This window comes from Plasmopara halstedii (genome assembly GCF_900000015.1).
Source record: "Plasmopara halstedii genome assembly, contig: Scaffold_42, whole genome shotgun sequence".
Lineage (NCBI taxonomy): Eukaryota > Oomycota > Peronosporomycetes > Peronosporales > Peronosporaceae > Plasmopara > Plasmopara halstedii.
In genome coordinates this window covers 481900-506051 of record NW_020186963.1, presented here as the reverse complement: position 1 = coordinate 506051, position 24152 = coordinate 481900, and the positions used below count along the sequence as shown (strand labels likewise).

Sequence of the window (24152 nt, the reverse complement as noted above, 5' to 3'; positions counted from 1 at the left end):
TCTCTTCTCTTCTCTTCTCTTCTCTTCTCTTCTCTTCTCTTCTCTTCTCTTCTCTCTTTTTTGACTGAGTATCGTGCAAAAGATAATTTTGTACGCTTCATTCAGAAGCGGAATCGGGAGTGGTTTAAAAGGTCACTCTACACGAGTGACCAATACAGAAAGCTTAATTAGGCTAACTCCTTTAATTTACGGTCTACAGTAGTTGGACACTGCGCTGCATAGCGTGAGGCTAACAGTCAACGCATTCCATGGATTTCTCCCTTCTGGGGTGCCCCCATCATAGTTTTATTTGGTTTTCTAGCTTGGCTACACATCAACTGACTGATTATGTACGCATAACAAAAAGCGGTACGTATCTCGTTATAAGTACCAGCACTTGGAAAGAATCAGTGCCTGCTGTACACATGTTCTTAATACTCTGGCGTCAGCACCGATGAGAACATGACTTAATTTGAGCGTCAGCGTGTTCGTTGCCAATTTTGCGGCCTTCTAAGCAAACTTGAATGAAACCGACATCAGACAAGAACCTTCGCGAAGTACAAAGCACGATGACGACTTAGAAATGAGCACTAGACTTCCTTTCCAATTCGTGCTGTCAATAGTCAGCGTCTCCCCACGAGTCTGCTGCTTTAACTACCGGCCAAGTCGCAAAATTGAAACAATGCTAAGATGCTATGTGTCATTATTTTAATTAATAGAACGTATTTATGGTTGGCTCGCTCTAACCTAAAGTATATCAGACGCTTGGTTTCAGCTTTCTGGAAATGTCTAAGTCCATCTGTGCAACGTGTACGGCCCGTTGCACTTGAGTTGTTCTTAGTAATTTCTAAACCGAATACAGAAATATAAGGAATGGAAGAAATATTAACAATAAAGTTTGTCTAAACTTAAAAGAAAATCATTCATATCCATTTTCTTGGTTACAATTCCAGATTTTATTTTAGTTGGCCAACTGAGATGATCTGAAGTTTCTACCTGCTAGTCACTGAATTATTCAGTTCTCATCGCATAAAGCAGAAACTCTACTGATGATCTCAAGAACTTTTAAATACCGACCAACCACCCGCTCTGTGGGGGTGGGGTGGGCAACCACTGACCTTCTTTTATCTCGCTTCACTCCACATTTTCAATCAAAAACTTTCTTGTTAGCTCACTTATTTCCTTCTGGCCAAGCAAAAAGCTGTCGTGACCGTGAGGTGACGAAAGGACCTTGAGCTTCGAATTGACCAATCCGTCAGCAATTTCCTGCTGCTCAGATAAAGGATACAGTACATCCGAGTCAACGCCAATGACCAGCGATGGTTGGGACAATGTGCTTAGCGCCTGATCGACACCACCACGACCACGTCCAATGTCATGTGTGTCCATCATATGAAGTAAAGTCAGGTACGAGTTGACGTCAAAGCGAGACAAAAACTTCTCACCCTGATACTTGAGATACGACTGTACCACAAATCTTCCGTACTTCGTGGTCAACTTGTCACTAAGAATTGGTTCTTCCTGGCAACGACCAAATTTATTGACATAAGCGGTATGAGAACGGTAGCTAACCATGGCAATCTGGCGAGCTAGCGCAATACCAGCATTAGGAGGACTGTTTGAACTATAGTGACCATGACAAAAATTAGGATCCATATAAATAGCTTGCCGCTGCAATTCACTAATGCCAATCTGCCACGCCGAATGCTGCGCTCCACATGCAATAGCAACAAAACTTTTTACATAATCTGATCCTTGAAATGCCCATTCCAGTGTTTGCATACCACCTAACGAACCACCAATCACAGCCTGAACTTGACGCACACCTAGACCATCCTCTAATAATCGTCGCTGCAACGCAATGGCGTCGCGCAATGTCACAGCTGGAAAGTCCGGGCCATACGTACGTCTTGTAAGTGGATTGATTGATGTGGGACCTGTACTACCGTAACACGAGCCTAAGACATTACTACAGACGATATAATACTTCTCTGTCCACAATGGAGTGACCATAGCATTCCAGTATTGATGCACTAGCGAATGACCCGTAAGAGCATGACACAGTACAAGAACATTATCCCGCGTAGTATTAAGCTTGCCATATGTAGTATAAGCCACTGCTGGAGCTTCAAGAATGGCGCCATTTTCCAATTCTAGCGTTCCAGGCAGCTGGTACACACCCGATACACACGTTGAATGGACATTGTCACTATATTCATCCTCAATAAATTGACTATTCGAGATTTCGTCGACAAGAGAGAACCGCCGAGTGATCAGAGGAGAAGAAACGCCACGTGAGACGCGGCTCAGTGTACGGCATAGCATATTAGTGGACAAAGTACAAAGTACTAAATAAGGAATTCGAGTATAGTGTGGTTTACATCAAAACCCTTAATGTGATAAAATATGCAGTTCATCATTGGATCTTCCCACTTTGGTTGCAGTTATGAAGGTTCTAGTTCCTGTGAAGCGCGTAGTGGATTATGCCGTTAAAATTCGCGTTGAGCCTTCAGGAGTTGATCTTAAGAATGTAAAAATGAGTATGAATCCCTTTTGTGAGATCGCTGTTGAGGAGGCTATTCGTCTGAAGGAGAAAAAGGTAGCGACTGAAGTCGTAGCTGTATCTATTGGCCCTAAACAGAGTCAAGAGACGTTGCGTACGGCTCTTGCTATGGGTGCAGACCGTGGCATTCATATCTCTACGGACATGCGCACGGACCAGGAATTGCAGCCACTGGCTGTAGCGAAGCTTCTGAAAGAGATTGTGATCAAAGAGGATCCGAAACTTGTGATTTGTGGTAAGCAAAGTATTGATGCTGATGCTGCTCAGACAGGTCCATTACTTGCTGGTCTGCTGGATTGGAGTCAAGGTACATTTGCCTCAAAAGTTGCGATTGAAGGTGAAAGTGCTCACGTCACTCGTGAGACTGATGCTGGTATCGAGACGCTTAAACTTTGTCTACCTGCTGTGGTGACTGCTGATTTGCGTTTGAATGAACCACGCTATGCTACACTTCCAAACATTATGAAAGCCAAGAAGAAAAAGATTGAGATTCTTGATGCTGAGAGCTTTGGTGTAGATCTCACCCCACGCATCGAAATTGTGGAAGTCAAGGAACCTGCTTCACGTAAAGCTGGGATTAAAGTGACTAGTGTAGATGAACTTGTCGACAAGTTGAAAAATGAGGTTGGTGTGATTTAGAGATTCAGGCTAAGATCACAATGTCATTTGCTATGGTCCAATATAATTTGGTTTGCAGTATTACCGGTAAGCTAAAATCGCAATAACTACAATAATTATTGTCCGACTATCTACAAAATTCGCATATTATCCGCTCAAAATGGGGGACGAGGTGGTAATAGAGTTGGCGTCGCTACTACAGTCACCTCGTACTCCGGTACTCGACTCTTCCTCGGCTGCACATTCATCTCCATCATCTTCTACGTCCACAGATGTGTCCGTCCCCCAAAATTCGACTCACGCTACACATCATGGTCATAGTCATGGACACCACCCTACGTGTCAACATTCTCATGGCGAGACGCCCCCCGAAGAACAAGTTCCTTTGACTCCAGTAGAGGAACTATTTGCATGTACAAAACGCAATGATTTAGCACAGTTTGTGCAGCTTGTGGCAAAATACGGTGATGAATTGGCACGTGAACAACGAGACCCACAAGGCCATACGCTTGCCCATTGGGCAGCACAAAAAGCTAGTGGTGAATTTCTCACCTATTTACATTCGATTGGAGAACCTATTGATGCTCCTAGTAACGATGATAAGGTACAATTACACCCAATTCATTGGGCGTGTGCCGCAGGTAACTTAAGTGCGCTACGAACACTTGTCCTTAAGCTCAAAGTGGACGTGAATACTTGTGACGCCAAGAAACACCGCTCTCCTCTATTAGTAGCGGCTCAACATGGCCATCCATTATTGGTACTCTTTTGTGTACGAAATGGAGCGGACGTCACACTAGTGGATGTGGATGGCGATACAGCAGTCCACTGGGCAGCGTACAAAGGAGCTACTGAGATAATCGCAGTTTTTCAGTACTTACAAGTAAATTCCAATGCACCAGATAAATATGGACAGACTCCATTGCATCTCGCTGCAATGCGAGGAGAATTAGAGACGGTCCAGTATCTTATCGAGACTTTAGACGCAGATATTCATGCATTGGACTCAAAACAGCGCACCCCACGAGAATTAGCACAATTAAAACTTTATCAACACGTTGTCCGGTACTTAAAACAACGGGAAATTCGTGAAACAGCATGGCATTTTGCAGCATTTACATGGTGGTGCAAATCCGAGAGTCGAGCGCCGTACCATTTTACCGTGTGCAATGCAATTCTCGTAACCTTTATCTATCTGGTTATCATTTTTCCAATGATGCCTGATCGACGTAATGTGATGGTACCACATTTTGCATGGAATATCGTAACCTGGTACTTTTTCTATCGAATTGTTGCAACGAAACCAGGGAGTGTACCAAAAGATAATCGCAAGTATCATGTTGAATATGAAAATATTCTCGACGCACTTCTTGGTACCCATGACGACGATGAAATGAAAGAAGAGAGTGCAAGTTTATATGCTCAACGAAAATGTCTCGAACGTCCATTATGTCATACATGTCATATCCAACGTCCACCACGTTCAAAGCATTGTCGAATATGCAAAACATGTGTACCAGTTTTTGACCATCAGTACGGTACACATTTTCATTTCTATTTTTTTAAATTGTAACCTTACATATTGTGTCAAAAGTTGTCCTTTTGTAGACAATTGTATTGGACGTGATAACTATGCAGCATTTCTACTTTTTCTCTTGGCTTTAGCACTTGATTTGATTGGAATGGAATACATTCTTTACTTGCTATGGCGATATCATCATACTGTACGATTCTACACTATCATTGCCATGATTTATCTCTTTCTAGTGCTATTACCAGTGTTGGAATTATCATGTTTTCACATTTATCTCTTGATTCGAAATCGTACAACAAACGAAGTGCTTAATGCATCACGTTATCGCATTCAACGAGGTACTGAATCACTTTCGTATGATCGTGGGATTGTACGTAATGTCAGTGAACGTTGTCTTGGTTTAAGTGATTCCAATGAGATGGAAAGTTTCGATGAAAAGGAACAATTGCTTTCAAATCAACTTGAATTTCTTCCTGTTTAGCTTGTGGAATTTCATTTCATTGTATATCTTCAATATACTTGTTTTCATTAATCTTTTCATATCATTGAACAATATCTTTCAATCTACCATAATTGACACTTTGTTGTTGGATTCATTGGCGAATCTTTCGAACACGAATAAACTTGAGCAAAGTCGTATGAATTACTGACAACACCATTAACACGATATCGTCCTGGTGGATGGGGATCGGATGTTAAACGTTGCATCATACTAGCATCTCGTGATTTATCACAAAATGTTTGAGCAAATGAAAGAAAAAAAAGTCGATCTGCTACAATCCTTGACATTTCATCATTCGTTTTAAGTTTCTTTTCACTTTCATTTAAACGATGATATGCTGCAAATGCTAACTTGACACCACCATTATCAGCAATATTTTCACTTAACGTATACTTTCCATTCACATGATCCAAGAATTTCTCCTTTTCAAATTCACTATAAACTGTATAATTTGTATATTGTGCTACAAGACAATCTGTACGTGTTTGAAATTCTCGTGCTGTCGCATTACTCCACCAATCATAAAGATTTCCATCACCATCAAAATATCGTCCTTGTGCATCAAATCCATGTGTTAATTCATGTCCAATGATACTTCCAATAGCTCCATAATTTCGTGCCAAATGATAATGTTGCGAAAAGAATGGAATTTGTAAGATACCAGCTGGAAAAACAATTTGATTTGATGTTGGTTGATAAAATGCATTCGCTGTAGCACTTGTGATTGACCATTTTGTACGATCGACTTTAGTACCAAGTTTTGCAACAGCTTCATCAAATTGATACTTGCTAAGAATTTGTAAATTTGTTAAAAGTGATGCATTCGCATGAAGTTCAAATGGAAAATGTTTCTTGTGTGTTGAATGGCCAATGAGATTTGTCATTTTGGTAAGTTTGAACATTGCAGCTTGTCGAGTATGTTCATCTAACCAGTCAAGTTGTCCGAAAGTTTCATGTAATGTCGTTTGAACTTGAGTGACCAGATCTTTTGCAAGATCTTCACTTGTATTGTCGAAACGTAAAAGTGTATAATACTTGCCCACAAGTTCAGGAAAACTACTTGTGACAAATTGAAGACAAAGTTTCCATCGATCGGGAAGTTTCGTTTGACCACGTAATGTCTTGGAAAAAAAATCAAAATTGGTACTGACATAAGATGCACTGAGGGCCATTGCATGTGAACTAATGTACTGATATTGTAACAATGCCTTTAATGTCTCTAGTGTCACTGTTTCATTTGTAACCAATGTTTCCGCACGTTCAAAGAAAGCAGGTGTTTCGACAATTACATCCATATGATTCGCTAAAAAGTTCGTGAGTAAACCTGTTCCATTAAGAAAGTCGGCAAATAAAAATGGATACATGTCAGCAGCCTTTGCAATGCTCATGCGATTATACGTTGCTACAGGATCCTGAAGCTTCTCTTTGGGTACATAAAGTGGTGCAAGTTGTTGCTGAAAGGTTATGACAGCAATCGCTTGAGCAGCTGCAGCATCGGCTTCTACTCCCACAAGACGAAAGAGTTTTGTAATATATCCATGAAATGCATCCTCAACTGTTGCAAATTTCTTCGTGTCGAGATAATACTCTGGATCGGGTAATGTTAGACCCATTTGTGAAGCATAAAGTGCATAAACTGTCGCTTCTTTTGCATCTGCCGAGACACTAAGACCCGTTAAGAAACTTGGTCCAGTTATCGACAAATTTCCAGCAAGTTGAAACAGCTGTTTCTTCGTTTTTGTCGCTGCAATCAGCTGTAAATTTGGCATGAGAATTTGAAACGAGGTCTCGTCTGCTGCTGCGGTGCTTATGTTGCTGTAATTCATACAAGAATCATATAATTCACCAACAAGTGGCCATCCATGTGACATAAGCTGCTTTAAAATTTCTTGGTTTTCATCATGTACTGTGGTAAATGCGAGTGAGTAACTTGATTTATCCTCCGGAATCTTCATTTGATTCAGCCATGATCCACAGCTAAATTCGTAGAAATCTACACATGGATCGACGTCGAGATTCATGTGGACCACGATATCTTCTGGAAGCATTTCAAACCACTCAGTTTTGTTTAAAGTAGCGACTTGAATGCGTTGATGATTTTGCATAATGCCACCGCGTACCACGAGGATGACGACGAGTAGAAATAACAATCCAAGTCCAGTGACAGCCCAAGCAGCAACGGGTGATCGAAGTAATAGTGGAGTTGGAGTCGCTTGACCCAAGGAATCTTCTTCATTATTCCCTAGAAGCTGCTCGTCATCTTGTTGCGTCTTTGAACTTTCATCACCATTCACGGGGCTTAACGAACGGTCGTGATTATCAACTTTTATCCATTTCGATCCTGTAGAGCGCTCCATTGTCTGCGGATTCTTCCGAAGGAGCACAAATGCATTAATATGCGTCGGTTCCCAGTATTAATGGATGACAAGAAACGATATAGTACTTTATTATGAGTATACAAATCAAATGTTTTTGTAAAATACACAGTTATAGTACGCTGAAGGGGTACCGGTGTATAGAACACCACGTAGCCAAGTAATGTAAATCTATCATCTGAAGTACAAGTCCCTTTAAGGCCAGGATCGTAAACGATTATTTACTGGGGATTTGTATGACGTTCGACGCCTTCTCAAGTAGGATGCTATGTAAACTTGGTAGAAGCACTAGTCACTCCAACGTGGAAGAAAATATCAAATCTTTCTGATATTGATGTATCGAGGCGAAATTGTCCATCTTGACATATCCCACCTTAAATGACAAAAGCAACGAGATTGCTGTGTCCTTTGCAGGAGCTAGCTCTCAAACCTCGCGTTAGCTAACAAACAAAGGTTGGGTTCATGCGCTACTACCAACAGCATAACATTTGTCTCTAAAGCAACACTGACTGTTCGCTCTGCTATTCCAAGCTTACTTTAATGACGATTGATTTTATCTAGTCGATACGTATTACTATCTCTCGGTATAAAGTTGTTTTTTAACGCGCGACGGAAAGCCCACGTGAACTATGGATCCCTCTTTTTCGGAGCTCCAATATTCTGGTACTTAAAAGAATAATCAGCATTGCGCCAAGTGAAATGTGAATGGCGTATCTCGTGCAACTGGATCCTGTTGTATTACTATATTTTACCGAGTATGTAAGGGTAAAGTACACAGGATTAAATCTCTTGCTCCGTTAGAGCCTCTCCCACTGAGATTGAACCACCTCAGGGCTCACATGTATGTTGTTTGTACGACACTTTGCAAAAATTACGTCCTTCCGGGCAATCACTGCGCCTGATGTTCTTTAATGAGACCGAGTCTGTGACTCTCCGAGTTCCGACTAGTCTCACCTGTTGCTACATGATTTAGCCATTTCTTGGGAAGTCGCTTACTTCGATCAGCCTTTCCGCTGCGCGAGTTTCGGCCCTTTGATGGGGGTTGTTTCGGCACTACGCCGTGAAACTTACGCTGATGTTCAGCCATCTATCAACGAGCTATATCATATCGAGTCGAGCTCAGCTTCTCACCTGGTACCAAATGTGCCATTGAGGTGACCTCATTGTTATGCAGGGTTTGCGCATATCCTTAAAATAAACTTTTTAGCTTCATAAGAGCTTTTGTCGAAGGTAGTGAAGGGATACTGGCAATCACTTCAGTCACTTTTAATACGAGCAAAAGAAGCGTTTTCTTGCTGCTTACCCCTAGATTTCACTGCTCCGCAAGGTAGGTCCATCACACAGTCGTGCTGACTCAACAGTACCGCTATATCGTCACAAGGATGGGTCAGTCTCAAAAACCTCAGTATTTGAATCTTACCTGCGACTTGCAATTCTCCATCAACTCCACCGGACTTAAACTGGCGATTGTGAGACCCAGTCGCTCCCATTTTCCACCGGCCCTGGCATAGAAGACAACAGCCTAAAGCTGTTCCTTTCCATCTTGCCGGCGATGCACCACAACATACAACCGTCCTACCCCTCCTCAGCAGCGATACACTCAGAAGACCGCTATGCACAAACCGCCCTTCTCCGTCTTCGACATGAGACCATTTTCGAACTCGGCTCGAGGCACATAGTGATGCATTTGCTATCGTTATGCTGTCAGTCCCATGCCCTACACGGAAGTTATCGCAGCTTCGTGCCCGCGCCATCAGCGCTTCTGTATCTGGTAAAGTTGTTTTCGTAGCTTTGCAACGCTCTATAAAGAAGATATGCGCGATAACTAACATATTTCTGTGGACCCATGGCTCGTGGTGTTCCAGCCACGCCAAACCCAAACTGGATTCTATCTCGAGTTTACAATACAGGAACAGACAACAATTCATGCTATAAACTCAAACATTACTTGTAGATTTATAAGAACCTTTGCATTTGAACATATCTCCCCGCCGCAAGATGCACGGATATCATATCCATTTTGCGAATTCAATAACCACGTTGCTTTCAACAGTCGGTGTCGTACGCAATGGCGCACCGCCCTTGAATTTATCCTAAAATCCACAAACCCGGGAGATTGTTAGCAGCGACGAACAATTCTGGGCTGTTTGAGGTTTGTCATAGCGGGTTCTTGATCTTTTCTGAGTCTCAACTGAGAGCGTAGGGGGCATGCAAGGTGCAACTGCCCTAGAGAACCATTTGCAGGTACCGCGGAGTTGATCAGTAGGCCAAAAAAATTTACGCTCTAGCATGGCTGACAATCATCTCTTTGGCGCGCTCGTTGATCTTACATTCCCATCTCCCGCGCGGCAAGGAAGCTGAATATCCCCACAAATGCAACGAACACGGCTACATCGAGAGAGGTAGGTGGACGTGTGAGGTCTTGGAGCGAGACGCGCCTGTGCGGAGCTCTTACAGAAATATAGTAAAACTTTCAGCCTCCGGTAAAGGGCTTGAAGCCCTTGCGGTGATAGAAGCTCATTAAATATGTAAAGATTAGTTTGCCAGTTATCGCCTCCGTGACGGAGAGAGAAGAGCTTCGAACGCACCTCATGCGCATGCGCCCCTTATGCGAAGCGAACATTAGCGACATATGTCGCTTTAGATCAATCCATATTGCGAAGCTTGGAGACCGTAAGCGCGACGCGCTCTTGATCCGTTTCAGCAATTCTGATTTCATGGCCACTCAAATTTCTCTAAGTGGGAGAGATTTTTTGCCACTCAAGGGCTGGACGTTCAACATGTGCGGTCTGAGAGTGGGTGATTTTTTTCCTTGTCTAGGCGTTCTTAAATAACAGATGACACCTGATTATAAACTCAGGCATCGAATTTAGTCCTTTGGCCGTCAGTCTCTGATCTTGTCACGGCTAACGAAGACATGAGCTACCAAACTGGGCTAGTATTTATATGTACAGGCACATGAGATATGTCAGACGATAACACTAGCAGCAGTGCGTCTGCCTCAACGCAAAATCTAAAGGGACGCGCGATACACTAATATCTGTATACCTATTAGATAAGACGGTACGTCTTGCTCCAGTGTTCATCGAGGTAAGAAAAATAGTCAATGTTTTTTGCAACATTATTGCCTGCCTAAAGTCATTGTCTCATGTAGCTCGCTATGCGTTTCAAAAGACAAAATATTAATTTGTTGTTGCCGAAGTTTCAGCAAAGTTTATAGTAAACAGAGGTGTTACGATGCTCAAAGGCGATGCTCAGAAAGCGGTTTGCTGCCAGATCTCGGATTCCTTTGTTCTTTAGATAAAAACTTATAATTGTGGCTAGCAGTGACCCGCCTACGTGTGTTGCTCCCAGATTGGATGTTCGGCATGAAATAACCTTTGTTTTCCTCAGCCAAATACCGCGTGGCACGCCAATGGATTTTCGAAAGAGAGCGGACAATGTCATATACGCTTTTCTAGCTTATAAAACACAAAGCAATTCGCCTATCTTTTCACATGCAATGTGCCCTCGCTTTATAAATTCTTTACGGCTGTTGTTACAAAGGTATTGTGTGGATATACAAATGCCCTTGGGGAATGCATTACATCCCGTGCCCTATGTGATTATTTCAAAGCCAAATTCAGATTGATCTTTGGACTCAGATTAGCATTTTACTGGAGACAAAGTAATGCACAAACAGAATTTTGTAATCTAGCTACCCTTTGCTCGACAGCGGCTATCAAGTTCTGACCCGCTTGGGGTAACTTAGGCAAATCAATTCGAAAGTGCGTCACCGAGATATCATCATATGAGTAACCAAGGTCTCCAAACGGGAGATGGTGAGACTTCATACAGTAAGCAATGCGTATCGTCAAATTCAAAAGCTCAAAGAAGCTGAATACGCGGGGAATGTCCCAGCCTAATCAACTTGATGAGCAAGACATGGCTCACTCCCATGTAGAATGGAGTGTGGCTTGGTGCACTCGCTAGGGAGATACCGTCATTCCAGGAGCTTCTGGCAGTCTGGATTTCCGCTCCAGCAGATCATTGGCACACTCTTGATCAACAAGCGGCTGAGTCGTATGGTGCAACGCGATTACCTTTAGATAGTGGATAAATGCTTTGTTTCAATTTCAAGACTTGGCCGATCGCTACGTTAGCATGATCATGGACATAAGAATGGCTCAATACAGCTTGACTTAGTGGGTAGTTGCTCGCCTTGACATAGTCATGGATCATGCGACATTTGTGTAGCATGTCATTATTACAAATCAGCTCGAAGCCGCAAAATTGATAAGCAAAGAACCCTCCCCACTCAACACTCAAATTTTGCGATATAGTCCCCAGCACAAAAATCAGGCCACAGTAAGAGATGTGCAGTCGCTAATATATGATAGGACACAAATTGACCTAGTAGAAGCCTAACCAACCGTAAGCGGTTCTCAGAAGAGTTGTGATCTCGAAGCGCTCAATTCTTACGCCTTTAGATAGAGTTGCAAGTCCACACACATAATTCGTAAGGGCTGCTCCAAGGCACGTAGAGCTTTTTCTGTCGGAGCAGGTAAATTCATAGTCGTTGGCTGCCATTTGTAGGTCGTTGCTCTAGTTTAGCAAAGCTGACCCTCTTGAGCTCGGTCTAGCTTGTTGCCATGACTCGCTAGCTCAAAAGCGGATAGTCTTATCGCTATTCGTTTCGCGGGACGATGCGTAGATCACTAAACGTCGGAGACGCTTAAGTCTTGTCGAGACTCTGGGCACTGCGAATCTACAAAGTTGTGTAGCTTAAGGAGAGGCAGAGGGTATGAGTCAAGACTCGGTGAGCCACTTTGACTGCTCTCCTCTTAGAATAACTCACCATTCTAAGCTGATATGACCGTGAAGTCGTGAACTACACGATTGTCGCCCTACTTTGCGGATCCTCCAGTCATGCACGTATCGAAGCATTTAACATAGAAATTTCCTGTTTCCATGTTCAGACCGAAGTATCTTATGACCTCAATTTTGTGTTTCGAAAAATCTGATTAAGTAATGAAGTTTGCTTTAGACGAACGACAAATTTCAGATCTAATAGTCTCAATAGATCCTCAGGTCTCTTTGACCTTCATGTGTCGTAGTCAGTATTAGTATATACCTTGTCTCTAAATTGCAGCAGGCTAAAGACCAGCGCTGATGTCTTTTGATTCCCCCTCCTAACTTGATTACTATTTATGCTCCTTCACAAACTTATACCAAACAATTCAAACTATTCTTGACAAAATATGAACGTGGCCACGGCTGAAGAAAACGTCGACGCTTCCGACTCTCGCATAGCACGTAGCAAGACGAAACCTCAAGTCAAGAAGCACACCGCTGAAATTTCAGGCCGACGCCTTGATAGAGAAAAGCTGCGTCTCTCGACGCTCAAGAGCGCACAGCAGGAGCGTGAAGACTCGAGCGCACACCTCGTGAGCTCTTCGTCTTCTTCTGACGAGCATTCGAATTATAGCATTAAAAGTCATTCAAGCAGTGAAAACGTAACATATCGTTGCAAAAAGAATAATGTGGTTACAAAACAGAGTGATGAGGAGTACGAGGTTTCGGAACCTATCGATGTGGGAAAGTTTCGATACCTCAAACCAGACGAGATCCAAAATGGCACGTTACCTGATTACGATTTTGCAATTATTGTAAATCGCAAAGTGGAACTTTCGAGGTGTCTTGGACGTACAATAAATTGTATCTGCTGTTGTTCTGGTGCAAGTGTCCCATCCGTAGATACTATTACAGAAGTTACGCATGAACGTTCAGGATTCCGACGACTTTGTATGACCGAATCTCCCATATTATGTGCAAGTGAAGATGAACATCGTCGGATAGTTAATATCTTGTGTACACAAGGATTATTTGTTGATATTATTGATGGAGGAGATTCGAAAGGGGAGATGCACTCAGGGTATCTGATTTTACTCATTCGAGCACCGGATGCTGTAGTTTTGTCATTAGTTAAGCAATTTCGAACTCAAATGTGGATGGATCATGGTGCAGTTGTTGATATGGAGCATGATTTAGCACAGCGCCGTAATGAACCCATGACACCAGCTGAACGCATTGAAATTGTCGACTTTATTATTGAACAGCGTGCAAGATTGTCAAAAAGTGATGTTTGGATTCATGATTTGTTTCCAATGCACAATCAAAGTGTCACAAATACATTAATCCATCGATGGGTAACATCGTGGCGACTTCATGAATTGGACGACAAAAAAGTCTTACGCTCTTTACGATATAATTTTGGCGAGAAAGTGGCTTATTATTTTGCGTTCTTGAAATATTACAATACTTGGCTTATTCCACTAGCTGCTCTTGGAATTTTACTTGAACTCTTGCGTGGGGTAATTTCAATGACAACCTACATGCGGCTGCTACCTGTGTGGGGACTTGGTGTATCAGTTTTGTGGGGATTTGGCTTTCTTAAGTCCTGGGAGCGCGAAAATGCTTGCATGCAATTTGATTGGACTGGAAAGTTACATGTTAAACAGATTGAGTATCGTAACAAGCACTTTTACGGTTACTCACGAGTAAATGCTTTGACAGGTGACGTCGTGGTGGTGTATCCAACATGGCGACGAATGTTTAAATACTTTTGTGTATTTCTCTTTATGGTCTTGCAGTTGTTGATTATGTTGATCCTCGTTGCAAGTTGGGTGACTATCTATGAAATACTTAAAGCTACATACAAGGAAAGTCATATTTTCTCGACGCAATGGTGGCTCATTTTGCTTGAAGGTTGTGTCTTTGGATTCTTTGTTGACGTTGTTCAATGGAATATGGTAGTTACGAAAATGGGAGCATTCTTTACGCATTGGGAAAACTATCGAACAGAAGAACAATATGAAAAAGCGTTAATTCGAAAATTGTTTCTCTTGGATTTTTTAAATTATTATACGTGGTTCTTTTCGCTTGCCTTTGTGTTTGTCATTCCGGGACTTGGGAATTATTTGACCAATACTTTTAATCACATGTTTTTTGGAGATGCTATCAATTGCTGCTTTGGTCCTTATGTGGATCAACACGGTGCGTGTACTATGTGTCCAGTGGGTGAGAAAGATGCAACGTGTATTGAATGTGTTGGGTTCTTCACATTTGATCGCCATCATGTTGATTTAGGCTCAATGTTTGTTACGCCTATTGTGATTACACAATCGCTGAATATTCTGCTGAGGTTAGTAGCTCCAATTCTTGTACGCAAGCGTCGAGAAAATGCTCAAGCACATGCTGATGCCTTAGCACAAGAGCGTGTTCGTAATGCAGGGTCCTTAAAGATTTTAGGCTCTTTGGACTATGAAGATCAAAAAAAGTCTCAATTTGACAATAAATCAAGCTCACGATATCTTGAGTATACGCCGTCGGAAATCGAAGTCTTGAACAAGAAAGCACGGGAGATTCTGTTTGATAGTGAGCAAGATACATACGATCCGTACGATGATTTCCATGTATTGACTGTACAGTTTGGGTTTACTGTCATGTTTTCAATGTTGTGGCCATTGATGCCTTTTGCTTGCTTCTTAATTAATAGCGTCAAAGGACGTACGGATGGGTATCGACTGTGCAAGACATTAAAACGTCCAATTCCACGACGAGCGAATGGTATTGGAGCATGGAAAGGCATTTTGACTATCTATGCGTATATTGCCGTCATTGTCAATGTATTGCTGATTTGTATCTCAACAGGTGTGTTAGAATTTTTTGATGATGTTTGTGTACGCGATATCAAACATCAACTTGAAAAAGATGGAAAGAGTTTAGACGATTTTGTATTTGGACCGGATTTTGGCTGTTTGCATATTGCTTGGCGTTTGTTATTTATCCTTTTGCTCGAACATTTGTTTATAGCAATATCATATGCAGGAATGCAGCGAATTTCGCATGTACCTCGTTGGATACAAGATGTTATGCGATCACGAGAGAATAAATTTAAAACTTTACTGCGGGAACATGAAATGACTTTATTTCCATCTTGCGACAATAAAGAGCTTAAACTTTCAGCTGGTAGTAAAGCTACAAATGCTTTGCTTTCGGAAGCTGGTCGTAGTGATATGATGCGATTTTCAAGTGTCTCAACCCGTTCATCTTCGACTCAATTATCAGCTTTAAACTCGACAACAAACGTTCTTTCTCACTCGATCTTAATTGATCCTATGACTCCATTATCACGTACACCAGAAGACCCTGTGAGTACAGGAGTCCGGACGAAAGCTCGTGAAAACTTAGCACGGCAGTGGTCAGATGGCTCGGATCACTAACAGAAATATTCAAATGTGAAAATACGAAAATTTGTAGAATAGTTGGTTTATTTCGTTGCTATAATAGTATCAGTTCTTAGATATATTATTTATATACTTTAAAATTTTAACACTTTAAAAAGTATGATAATGTATCTGGCCGAGAAACTAATTTACTTAACGTTTAACTAACAATATGAGCCGCATAAGGATATCAAGTCTTGACTTGGATGCCACACTGCTGATCAACAAGTCGACTCGCTACTATGTCCACGTAAAACTAGTGAGAATACACTCGAATCAGACTGTTTGAATATTATTGCAATTATTACAATATGGTAAATTTGCAGTTCGTCAATATCACCTAATCACTATTTCTCATCAGATAAATTTTGACCAATCTGGACGAATTTTATATTTCAAGTACAAATGAGCTCCCCCCCTCCATCTCCGCTACCTTCTGCGTTCCCTCCACCAGCTCCTATGGCGCTAGATCCAATGAAAGAGCTCCCTAAAGCACGTCAGATTGTAAGTATTAATGAAGAAGGCACAAATTTTACACTAGATGAAGAAGCACTACGTTTAATCTTTCATCAAGTGCCTGAAGACATGAAAGTCGCAATATTCTCAGTTGTAGGCGCTTTTCGCACGGGAAAAAGCTTTATACTGGATTTATTTTTACGCTATTTGCGTCATGCTAGCCACGGACGAATGCTTAAGCCTGATGGTACACAGGATGAGAATGCAGAAGTCTGGAAAGCTTGGATTAAAGAAGGCGTGACTGGAAGTGGAGAAGAAAAGCTTGAGGGCAATTCTAATGTGAAACAAACGTATGGAGAAAAAGGATTTAGTTGGCGTGCAGGGCGTAAACGAAATACGACAGGTATTTGGATGTGGGAAGCGCCATTTATTCGCAAGAGCCAAACAGGCGAGGACATTGCTGTGTTTTTAATTGATACACAAGGAATGTTTGATTCTGAAACGTCACAGATGCTAACTGCTAGTATCTTTGGTCTTAGTACTCTATTGAGTTCGTATCAGATCTACAATGTGGACAAAAGAGTACAAGAAGATAATTTGCAACATTTAGCGCTTTTTACGGAATATGGACGGTGCGTATAATGTTACTAGAAGAAGTTTGGAGAGACTACTAATCATACGATTCATATGCAAAATAGAATGGCACTTTTTGGCGACGCATCTTCGTCGTCACTCAGTGACAAACAGCAGGCTCTGCAACATGCCGCGTCGCTATCAGATCGCAATCTAACGAAAACAATGTCTTCAATTAGCGACAAGGACGAAGAGCCAACGAATGACAATGAAAGTAACAAGGAAGAAGAAGATGAAGTTTCGTTACGACCACGGCCGTTTCAGCGTTTGGACTTTTTAGTACGCGACTGGCAAGATTTCTCTCGTAATCAAACGCTGACAGAGAAACGAGAGGATATGGAACAATATATGCTCGAATTGCTGTCATCTCGTAAACAAAAAGATTTGGCCGATACACGTGAACAAATTAGCTCGTGTTTTGAAAAGGTTTCGTGTTTCTTACTACCACATCCTGGTCATGCTGTCACAGAGCGCGAGTATGATGGATCAGTTGAGGCGATTGACAATCGATTTTTGGAATTACTTACGGCATACTTGGACGATCTCTTTGATCCGGCTAATTTGTTTCCAAAAAAAATTCATGGTGTCACTGTCACGTCGCGTGAGTTGTATACATACATTAAGACATACGCAGGTCTATTCCGTGAAGCTTCGATTTTTCCAGAAGCCAAGACGTTACTTGAAGCCACAGCTGAAGCGAATAATGTTAATCAGCGGGACAAGGCTTTACTCAAATACAAACGTGAGATGGAAACTTTAGCAGGCTCCAATTGCCAATACGTTCCTGTGCAGACGCTGGAAAATCATCATAAGGCATGTTTGCTTGGTGCCATGGACGTTTTTGACGATGGTGCTCGTATGGGACGCCGAAGTGAAATTGTGCGCTATCGTCAAGAGCTTGCAGACTTGATTGAAAAGGAACGCCATCGATATCTTGAGATTAATGCAGAGCGAGATCCGTATAAAAACTTGGAATATTATTTAATTCCTGGATGTGTGGCACTGGCTCTGCTCGTGTTCCGCATCTCGCAGGATCTGTTGTGCTATGAGCACATTGGCTATGATCTTCCACTTTATGACTGCAAGTACGTAATCTATGCTTTTGATGTTAAATGAGGATTTTTAACTTTTGATTGATGAGTAGACAAGTGAGCCACACGTTATCACATCTCTACTGGGCATTGATTGTGTTTATGTTGCTAATTATGATGTCAACGGGACAAGTCATGTTTAAGCGTGTGAAGACTGTGATTTCCATTGTCAAAACTGCTATTGATGCCTCAAAGGATGACGGGAAAGAGAAGAAGGAATAAGCTTGATGAAGTGGCTCTTGCAACTGCAAAATAGTGGTGTGAGCCAACTGAATATGTACATCATGAGGCATTTGAGATCACAATGTGATTTATTACTTAAATTTTAATACTTATCACAAAAATTTTAAGTCACAAGGTTCAAGTTTGAGATTTTAATTATTGAGCGTAAATACAACTCATTGTGGACGGAAAAGCTGGTAAGAATATCATCAGTTCTGCTGTTATTGAATGCCTCAAGTGTACCTTTCATTCATTTTGGCTTAGTAGAGGTGAGTTGTGATATAGGACCTCAAAGTTCGCGTTTGCGCTGATTCTTGACCAACGAACTATGCAAATCCCAATCATTGCAGAAACGATCACGCTTCTTTCTTGCAACTGACCAAACAGATTAAGCAATAGTGGATTTTGCTTCCACACCCGTAAACCCAGTATGCCCTGGAAGCTTCTCTGTAGCGAGGAAAACAGCTACTAGTAATTCAAGTTTTCTGTTGACAGCCCGTTGAGGAGAAATTAAGTGATGACAAGTCCGAGAGGATATCGCATCATTACAAAGTCGTGGCACAGAAGCATCGCAGTTTTTCTTACAATACGACTAAATTGCTTTAAAGTCTGAGGCTGATCATATCGACGACAAAGAAGCGAATGCTTTTCAATAAAAGCTAACATACAAGAAAAAGTGGTTTAAAGGTGACGCAGTTGTTGGAAGTTTAGATAATGCTGCCTTGAACAAATCTCATAAAGAACGACAACAAGAGCGTTAACAGAAACGCCGAGATTACAATGTAAATATATGCCCATTTAAGTCTGTCAAGTGTAAGGATTATGAGGTTTGGACGGTAGTTGTCGAATTAAAAGTGCGTGAGAGCAAGTCTCCACATTTGACGCCCACGTTTTGTGTCCAGGAGCCGAACGGCAAGTGGCGTATCGCTCACACTAACAATAAGCTAAATGTTGCCACCATTTCGGTATAGACGCCGATTCATAGGAAGAATGTTTTCCAGAACAACATGGTCAAATGTACAAAGTACAATACACTCAACTTGGTCGTTGGGTATTACCAATTGCTAATGAGAGCGAGTGATATTCTGCAAACAGCGGTGGATACTCTAAGCGGCATGCTCTGAGAGTGACTGGTGATACCCTAAAGGCTGTCCAATGCACCAGCAACATTAAAATGTCTTGTGACGCAGTTGTTTAGGCACCACCGGACGTATGCACAGACATACTTCAACGACATCTTCGTTTACAGTCGTGCGGAGCACGGAGGACGTATGAGGAAAACTACATCGTTCAATAAAGAGCGGTGCTCGAGTGCAAGCGCACGAATGAGCTGTATTCTAATGAAGACAAGTACATCTTCGGCGCCGAAGGAATCCCATTTTGAGGGTATTTCCTCGGGAAGTGTGACCTTTGAGCGGATCACGCTGAGTCAAGACGAGCCGGTTCCAAGGAACCAAAAGAAATTGCGCAAGTGGCTTGGCCTCGCCAACTACTTGCACAACTATAGCGTAAATTATGCAGAAATGGCACGGCCATTGTCGAACCTCCTTAAGAAAGATGCGGAATGGTGTTGAGACACCGAGCATCGGGAGGCCTTTGACGGGTTTATGACAGCCTCCTTCACGAACCAATACTGGCGTTTCCAGATTCCGATCGTCCCTTCAATTTCGTCTGTGACGATTCGGACTTTGCCATCGACTGTGCACTACTGCAAGCAGACGCCGATGGGCGCGACCGGGTGATCGCTTTCGAATCTCGCCAGTTCAATGCTGCAGAAAAGACGTAACCAATCCACGACAAGGAGTTTTTTTGCGATGTAGTATGGACTTGTCAAGTTCAATTTGTAACTGCTCGGCTTTAAGCCGTTCGTGATCTACACAGACCATTTGTCACTGCGCACTGCGACCCAGTTGCCTCACTTCTTGCAGACAATGATCAGGTGACTCTCCTTCTTCGCCGAATATAACATCGAAGTGAAGTATAAGCCAGGAAAGCGAATTGCTTTGGCCGATGCGTTTTTGCGCAAACCGGATTACGAGCTTGCTCATGTCACAACGGTGATGTCGTCAGTGATGGATTTGATCGGTGCCGCATACACGGGTGATGATATGTGCGTAACGCTGCTACGGGCTCTCGGGAGCAAGGAGTTTGGAACCTCACTCAAGAAGTTGTCGTCGCGGCTGCGCGCACGGTTGCACCGGTTTTCGTTAAATTAAGGATTGCTGTATCATAGCACCGACTCGACGGATACGCCACACATTGTGGTTCCTCGCGATGAGGATCTGAAGTACCGTATCCTCTATGAGGCCCACGATACCCCACTCAGTGGTCATCTCGGTCGTGAGAAGACCTACAGCTCTTGAGTTGCCACTACTGGTGGCCCAAGCTGTACAAATGGACGAGCACAAATGTGCGTACGTGTGACTTGTCAAGGGGTGAATCCTATCCGAATGGGGCGACGCCACTGGCCAGTCTGCCGGTTACCTCTGGGTGTTGACATTCCATGAGTATGGACTTTGTGTTTGACCTGCCGAAGAAAACGGCAGCACGGGTGTCTTTGTCTTTGTCGACCTCTTGAGCAAGATGACTCAACATGCGGTGATGCGGGACACCATCGACGGTGTCGGTACAGCGATACTGTTTGTGGATCGCACCTTTAGACAACATAGGCTCCCGGAATCAATTGTATCCGACAGAGACTACGCTTAGCTGGAAAGTCTTGGTCGATCTTCGAGGTGTTGGGCACCAGGTTGACTATGTCAACAGCGGACCATCCGCAAACCGATGGTCAAACTGAGCGCGTGAATTGCGTCGCTGAAGACCTTCTTCGCAGCGTCTGCACTGAGACGCTGAGGCGCTAAAGCGCCATGCTGCCACTTGTAGAGTTCGCCCTGAACAATGCATGCGTCTACACGCCGTTCTACGTTAACGAGCCACCCCATGGCTCAGGGCTTGGTGGGAGAGGAATAGCCGAACGGCTATTCCTCTCCCTCTCGTTGTCCGTAATGAAGTCGATGGCTTCCTGTCTTCAAGACTGAGTGTCCTACGACACGTTGGCGATGCGACGGCTGTAAGCCAAGACATGCAGAAAGAATTTGCAGACAGAAGAAGCAGAGATATATGGAAAACTTTGAGGTCGGAGACCCAATTTATTTAATGCTAAAAATCTTCCGACACATGCAGTTTCTGCGTCTATAAGACGAAACTCCGTCCTCGGTTTATTGGACCATTTAAGGTCGTGGGCAAGCGGGGTCTTGCGTATACGCTCAACCTTCTAAGAAGGATGCTCACTCAACCGGCGTTTATGTAGGCTTGCTTAAGCTGTACCGAAATCCGGCGCAAATGAATGCGGGAGCGTTGACGCCGGGGCAGCACCCACAGGAGCTCGATCACCCAGGAGCTGAACCAGCAATTGTTTCTCAGCACGGAGTGCAACAAACTTCGTTTCCAACGGTGCCAGGCGCTTCACCGTCGCTCTAAGTGACGTATTTGTATTCATCTGCTCGACGAGTAGGAGCCGCTCCGACAGAATGCGATAGTCTATAGCGTGAAACAGTCGGTACACAAAGTGCTCTAAGCTCACGAGGCCTTCCGCACGGCGGTAGCATGATGCTCAGATGAATCCCGATCTCAACGGTCCTTGCTCCCAAGAACTCGAAGAGCAACGCGAGTCACCGGACGGCGATCGACCAAGTTGTCGTCGTTCGCTACCGTGTCCTCTCGATGAGGACGGTGGTGTCCACTGTCACGTGGAACGTCTCATGGGTCGACGTCGTCGACAGGGTCAAACCCAATATCTTGTGAAGTGGCGGGGATACCCCGACTCCGAGAACTTGTGGAAGTTTGGGGTGCCACTTCGGTTAGACAGCATAGATGTCGTGGACGCTTATGATCAGATGCATCATGACATTCCGCGTCGTCGTACGCCCCGCGCTTCTCGGCAGTAGCCCGGGATGCCGAAGGGCCATGAGCTGAGATCAAGCTATGGCTCTGAGCTGCTTTGGTCGTAGACTTACCCGTGTAAGAGACCAAAGAGCTCCCGGGAGCGTGATGGATTATTCCATACGTCGCAAGGTGACAATACAAAGAAAGTCGGCGATGCGCCTTGAGTTTGGCACAATCGAACCGAAGATGGCGATCCACGCGCAAGTCCACCTCCTTGTGGTTCCGCTGTAAGGTAGACAGCGAGAAATGTGTCCGGCGCCGCCGCGCCCATCGCTCAAAGAGCTCTTTGTCATCTGCAGCGGTTTTGCCGTGGGTGGAATCGTCGGTATCCTGAGTATAAGAACGCCTCCTGATTAAGCGCGAAGTCGAGCGCAGAACTTATCCATTGGGATTTCTCGAGGTAATTAAAAGCGAGCTTGGAGGGCTCTTCGTTGGTGAAGCTCGGCTTGTGTAGTGGCCGGGGATCCGCCTACGTAGACGCCTAACGATTGGCACATCGCTTCGGTTTCGGGATTTGACGAGAGAAAGCCGTATTCCACATGATGGTCTAAAACCGACCGTGGATGTGAGCGCATGAGGGCCGCCCTGTGTGGCAGCATCCAGCTGCTGCTTCTGTGCCTCGTCAAGGCGATTGGTAGCGAACCACATTCCCCGGAAGTCGAGGGTCCGGGAAAACGGACACGGCGTGTGTAAGGTTCGAGCAGGGCTCACGTCGCGCCGCTGACGCGCCTCACCCTTCTCATCTTGCTATCCCGGAAAAGGAGTACCCGACTTATAGTCGACTTCTTTCAAATCCTCCACGAGATGATCCGTCGCGCTCTGTTACCGAGGGTTAGGTTGTGCTTTCATTGAAACTGCTGTCAGCGGCACACCACACACTCTCTCGGAACCAACGAGGCTGCGTATCTTTCGTGTCCTAGACATAGGGCTTATTGAGTCGAGAATGCGCGCAGATTGGGGGGGGGTGTCGTAGCCTCGCGAACGTCGTACGAGGCGACAGTTGAAGTGAATTGTGGATGTTAAGAATTTTGATTGTGTGTCTGTAACGGGGTTACACGTACCCTGGTATGAAGGGATGGGTCACACAAGATGGTGTGATCACGCAACGGTGTGGCTACATCCTAACAAGAAACCACTACGTGGCTGGACTGCGAGTAGTTTGTATTTTAATTAGGATCTACTGTTTCATTAGGAGAAGCTATAGATTTAGATATAGGCAGCATTGCCGCAAATAAAATAAAAATACAGATTACATTTTGAACGGAAGAATTTTTTGTCTTGGGTTAAAAGTACGTGGATTGCGATACGCAACACTCGTACTGGTACGAGTGTATAACGAAGGTCACCGACCTTCATTCATTTTTTTCCAAGCGCAAGAGCTACGGCAGCCCCGCTGCAAAAATCATTGTGGATCGACGTACTCGGAAGTTTTTTAGGGATTTAGTAGAACTTGAATTGTGTAGAGACATTTGCCGTTTTCATTGAGTACCTATCATCAAACCCGCTTGCTACATGAGATCTCTTGTTGATAGAATTTTACCGAGTATTCCATCAATCTTGCTCTAAACGAGAATTTGTGATTCTGGTAGATTGCGAATTCTTTAGGTGAAGTCAACATTTTGCAAGATAATGCGAAAATTGCATTTTTACGAATTCTATGTCAAAATTGACTGATCCCTCCCTCCGAAAGGACTTCATCGTATTCTGGTTCGACTTCATCATCCTCGTTCCCAAATTATATTCTGTGTCCTGAATAACCCCTTGAACCCCAAAGCTCACAAAGCTGTTCTGAGAGATGCGATTTCTTACCGATTGATTGATTTACAATGATGCAGATTTTCATCACCGAGATCAAACCATTTAACATGCTCTCTTTACCCTTCATCCTTCATCAATCATCTTTACTCCTGCACGAATTTCAGGAAATTTATCTGCTTTTGCAAAGAAGTTCTCCTCCGAGATAGCAC

The 24152-nt window shown here is 43.5% G+C and overlaps 6 protein-coding genes across 6 annotated transcripts; 4 read left to right on the top strand and 2 right to left on the bottom strand.

Moving 5' to 3' along the window:
• Positions 1–1113: 1113 nt before the first annotated feature.
• On the bottom strand, positions 1114–2304 carry PHALS_09466 (homoserine o-acetyltransferase; the record flags this gene model as incomplete). Its single annotated transcript, XM_024723092.1, has 1 exon — positions 1114–2304. The coding sequence occupies one exon, from the start codon at positions 2302–2304 to the stop codon at positions 1114–1116; it is 1191 nt and encodes a 396-aa protein (XP_024571709.1).
• A 121-nt stretch (positions 2305–2425) lies between these two features.
• PHALS_09465 (electron transfer flavoprotein subunit beta) lies at positions 2426–3181 on the top strand (the record flags this gene model as incomplete). The annotated part of the gene is made up of 1 exon (XM_024723081.1): positions 2426–3181. One exon carries the CDS (start codon positions 2426–2428, stop codon positions 3179–3181), a length of 756 nt encoding a protein of 251 aa, XP_024571708.1.
• Positions 3182–3320: 139 nt separating this feature from the next.
• On the top strand, positions 3321–5175 carry PHALS_09464 (probable protein s-acyltransferase 23-like; the record flags this gene model as incomplete). Its single annotated transcript, XM_024723070.1, has 2 exons — positions 3321–4693; positions 4755–5175. 2 exons carry the CDS (start codon positions 3321–3323, stop codon positions 5173–5175), a joined length of 1794 nt encoding a protein of 597 aa, XP_024571707.1.
• An 83-nt stretch (positions 5176–5258) lies between these two features.
• PHALS_09463 (endothelin-converting metalloprotease family) lies at positions 5259–7553 on the bottom strand (the record flags this gene model as incomplete). Its single annotated transcript, XM_024723059.1, has 1 exon — positions 5259–7553. The coding sequence occupies one exon, from the start codon at positions 7551–7553 to the stop codon at positions 5259–5261; it is 2295 nt and encodes a 764-aa protein (XP_024571706.1).
• A 5258-nt stretch (positions 7554–12811) lies between these two features.
• Positions 12812–15835, top strand: PHALS_09462 (Protein required for meiotic chromosome segregation; the record flags this gene model as incomplete). Its single annotated transcript, XM_024723048.1, has 2 exons — positions 12812–15009; positions 15109–15835. 2 exons carry the CDS (start codon positions 12812–12814, stop codon positions 15833–15835), a joined length of 2925 nt encoding a protein of 974 aa, XP_024571705.1.
• A 408-nt stretch (positions 15836–16243) lies between these two features.
• PHALS_09461 (atlastin-like protein) lies at positions 16244–18240 on the top strand (the record flags this gene model as incomplete). Its single annotated transcript, XM_024723037.1, has 3 exons — positions 16244–16926; positions 16993–18012; positions 18072–18240. 3 exons carry the CDS (start codon positions 16244–16246, stop codon positions 18238–18240), a joined length of 1872 nt encoding a protein of 623 aa, XP_024571704.1.
• Positions 18241–24152: the final 5912 nt, after the last annotated feature.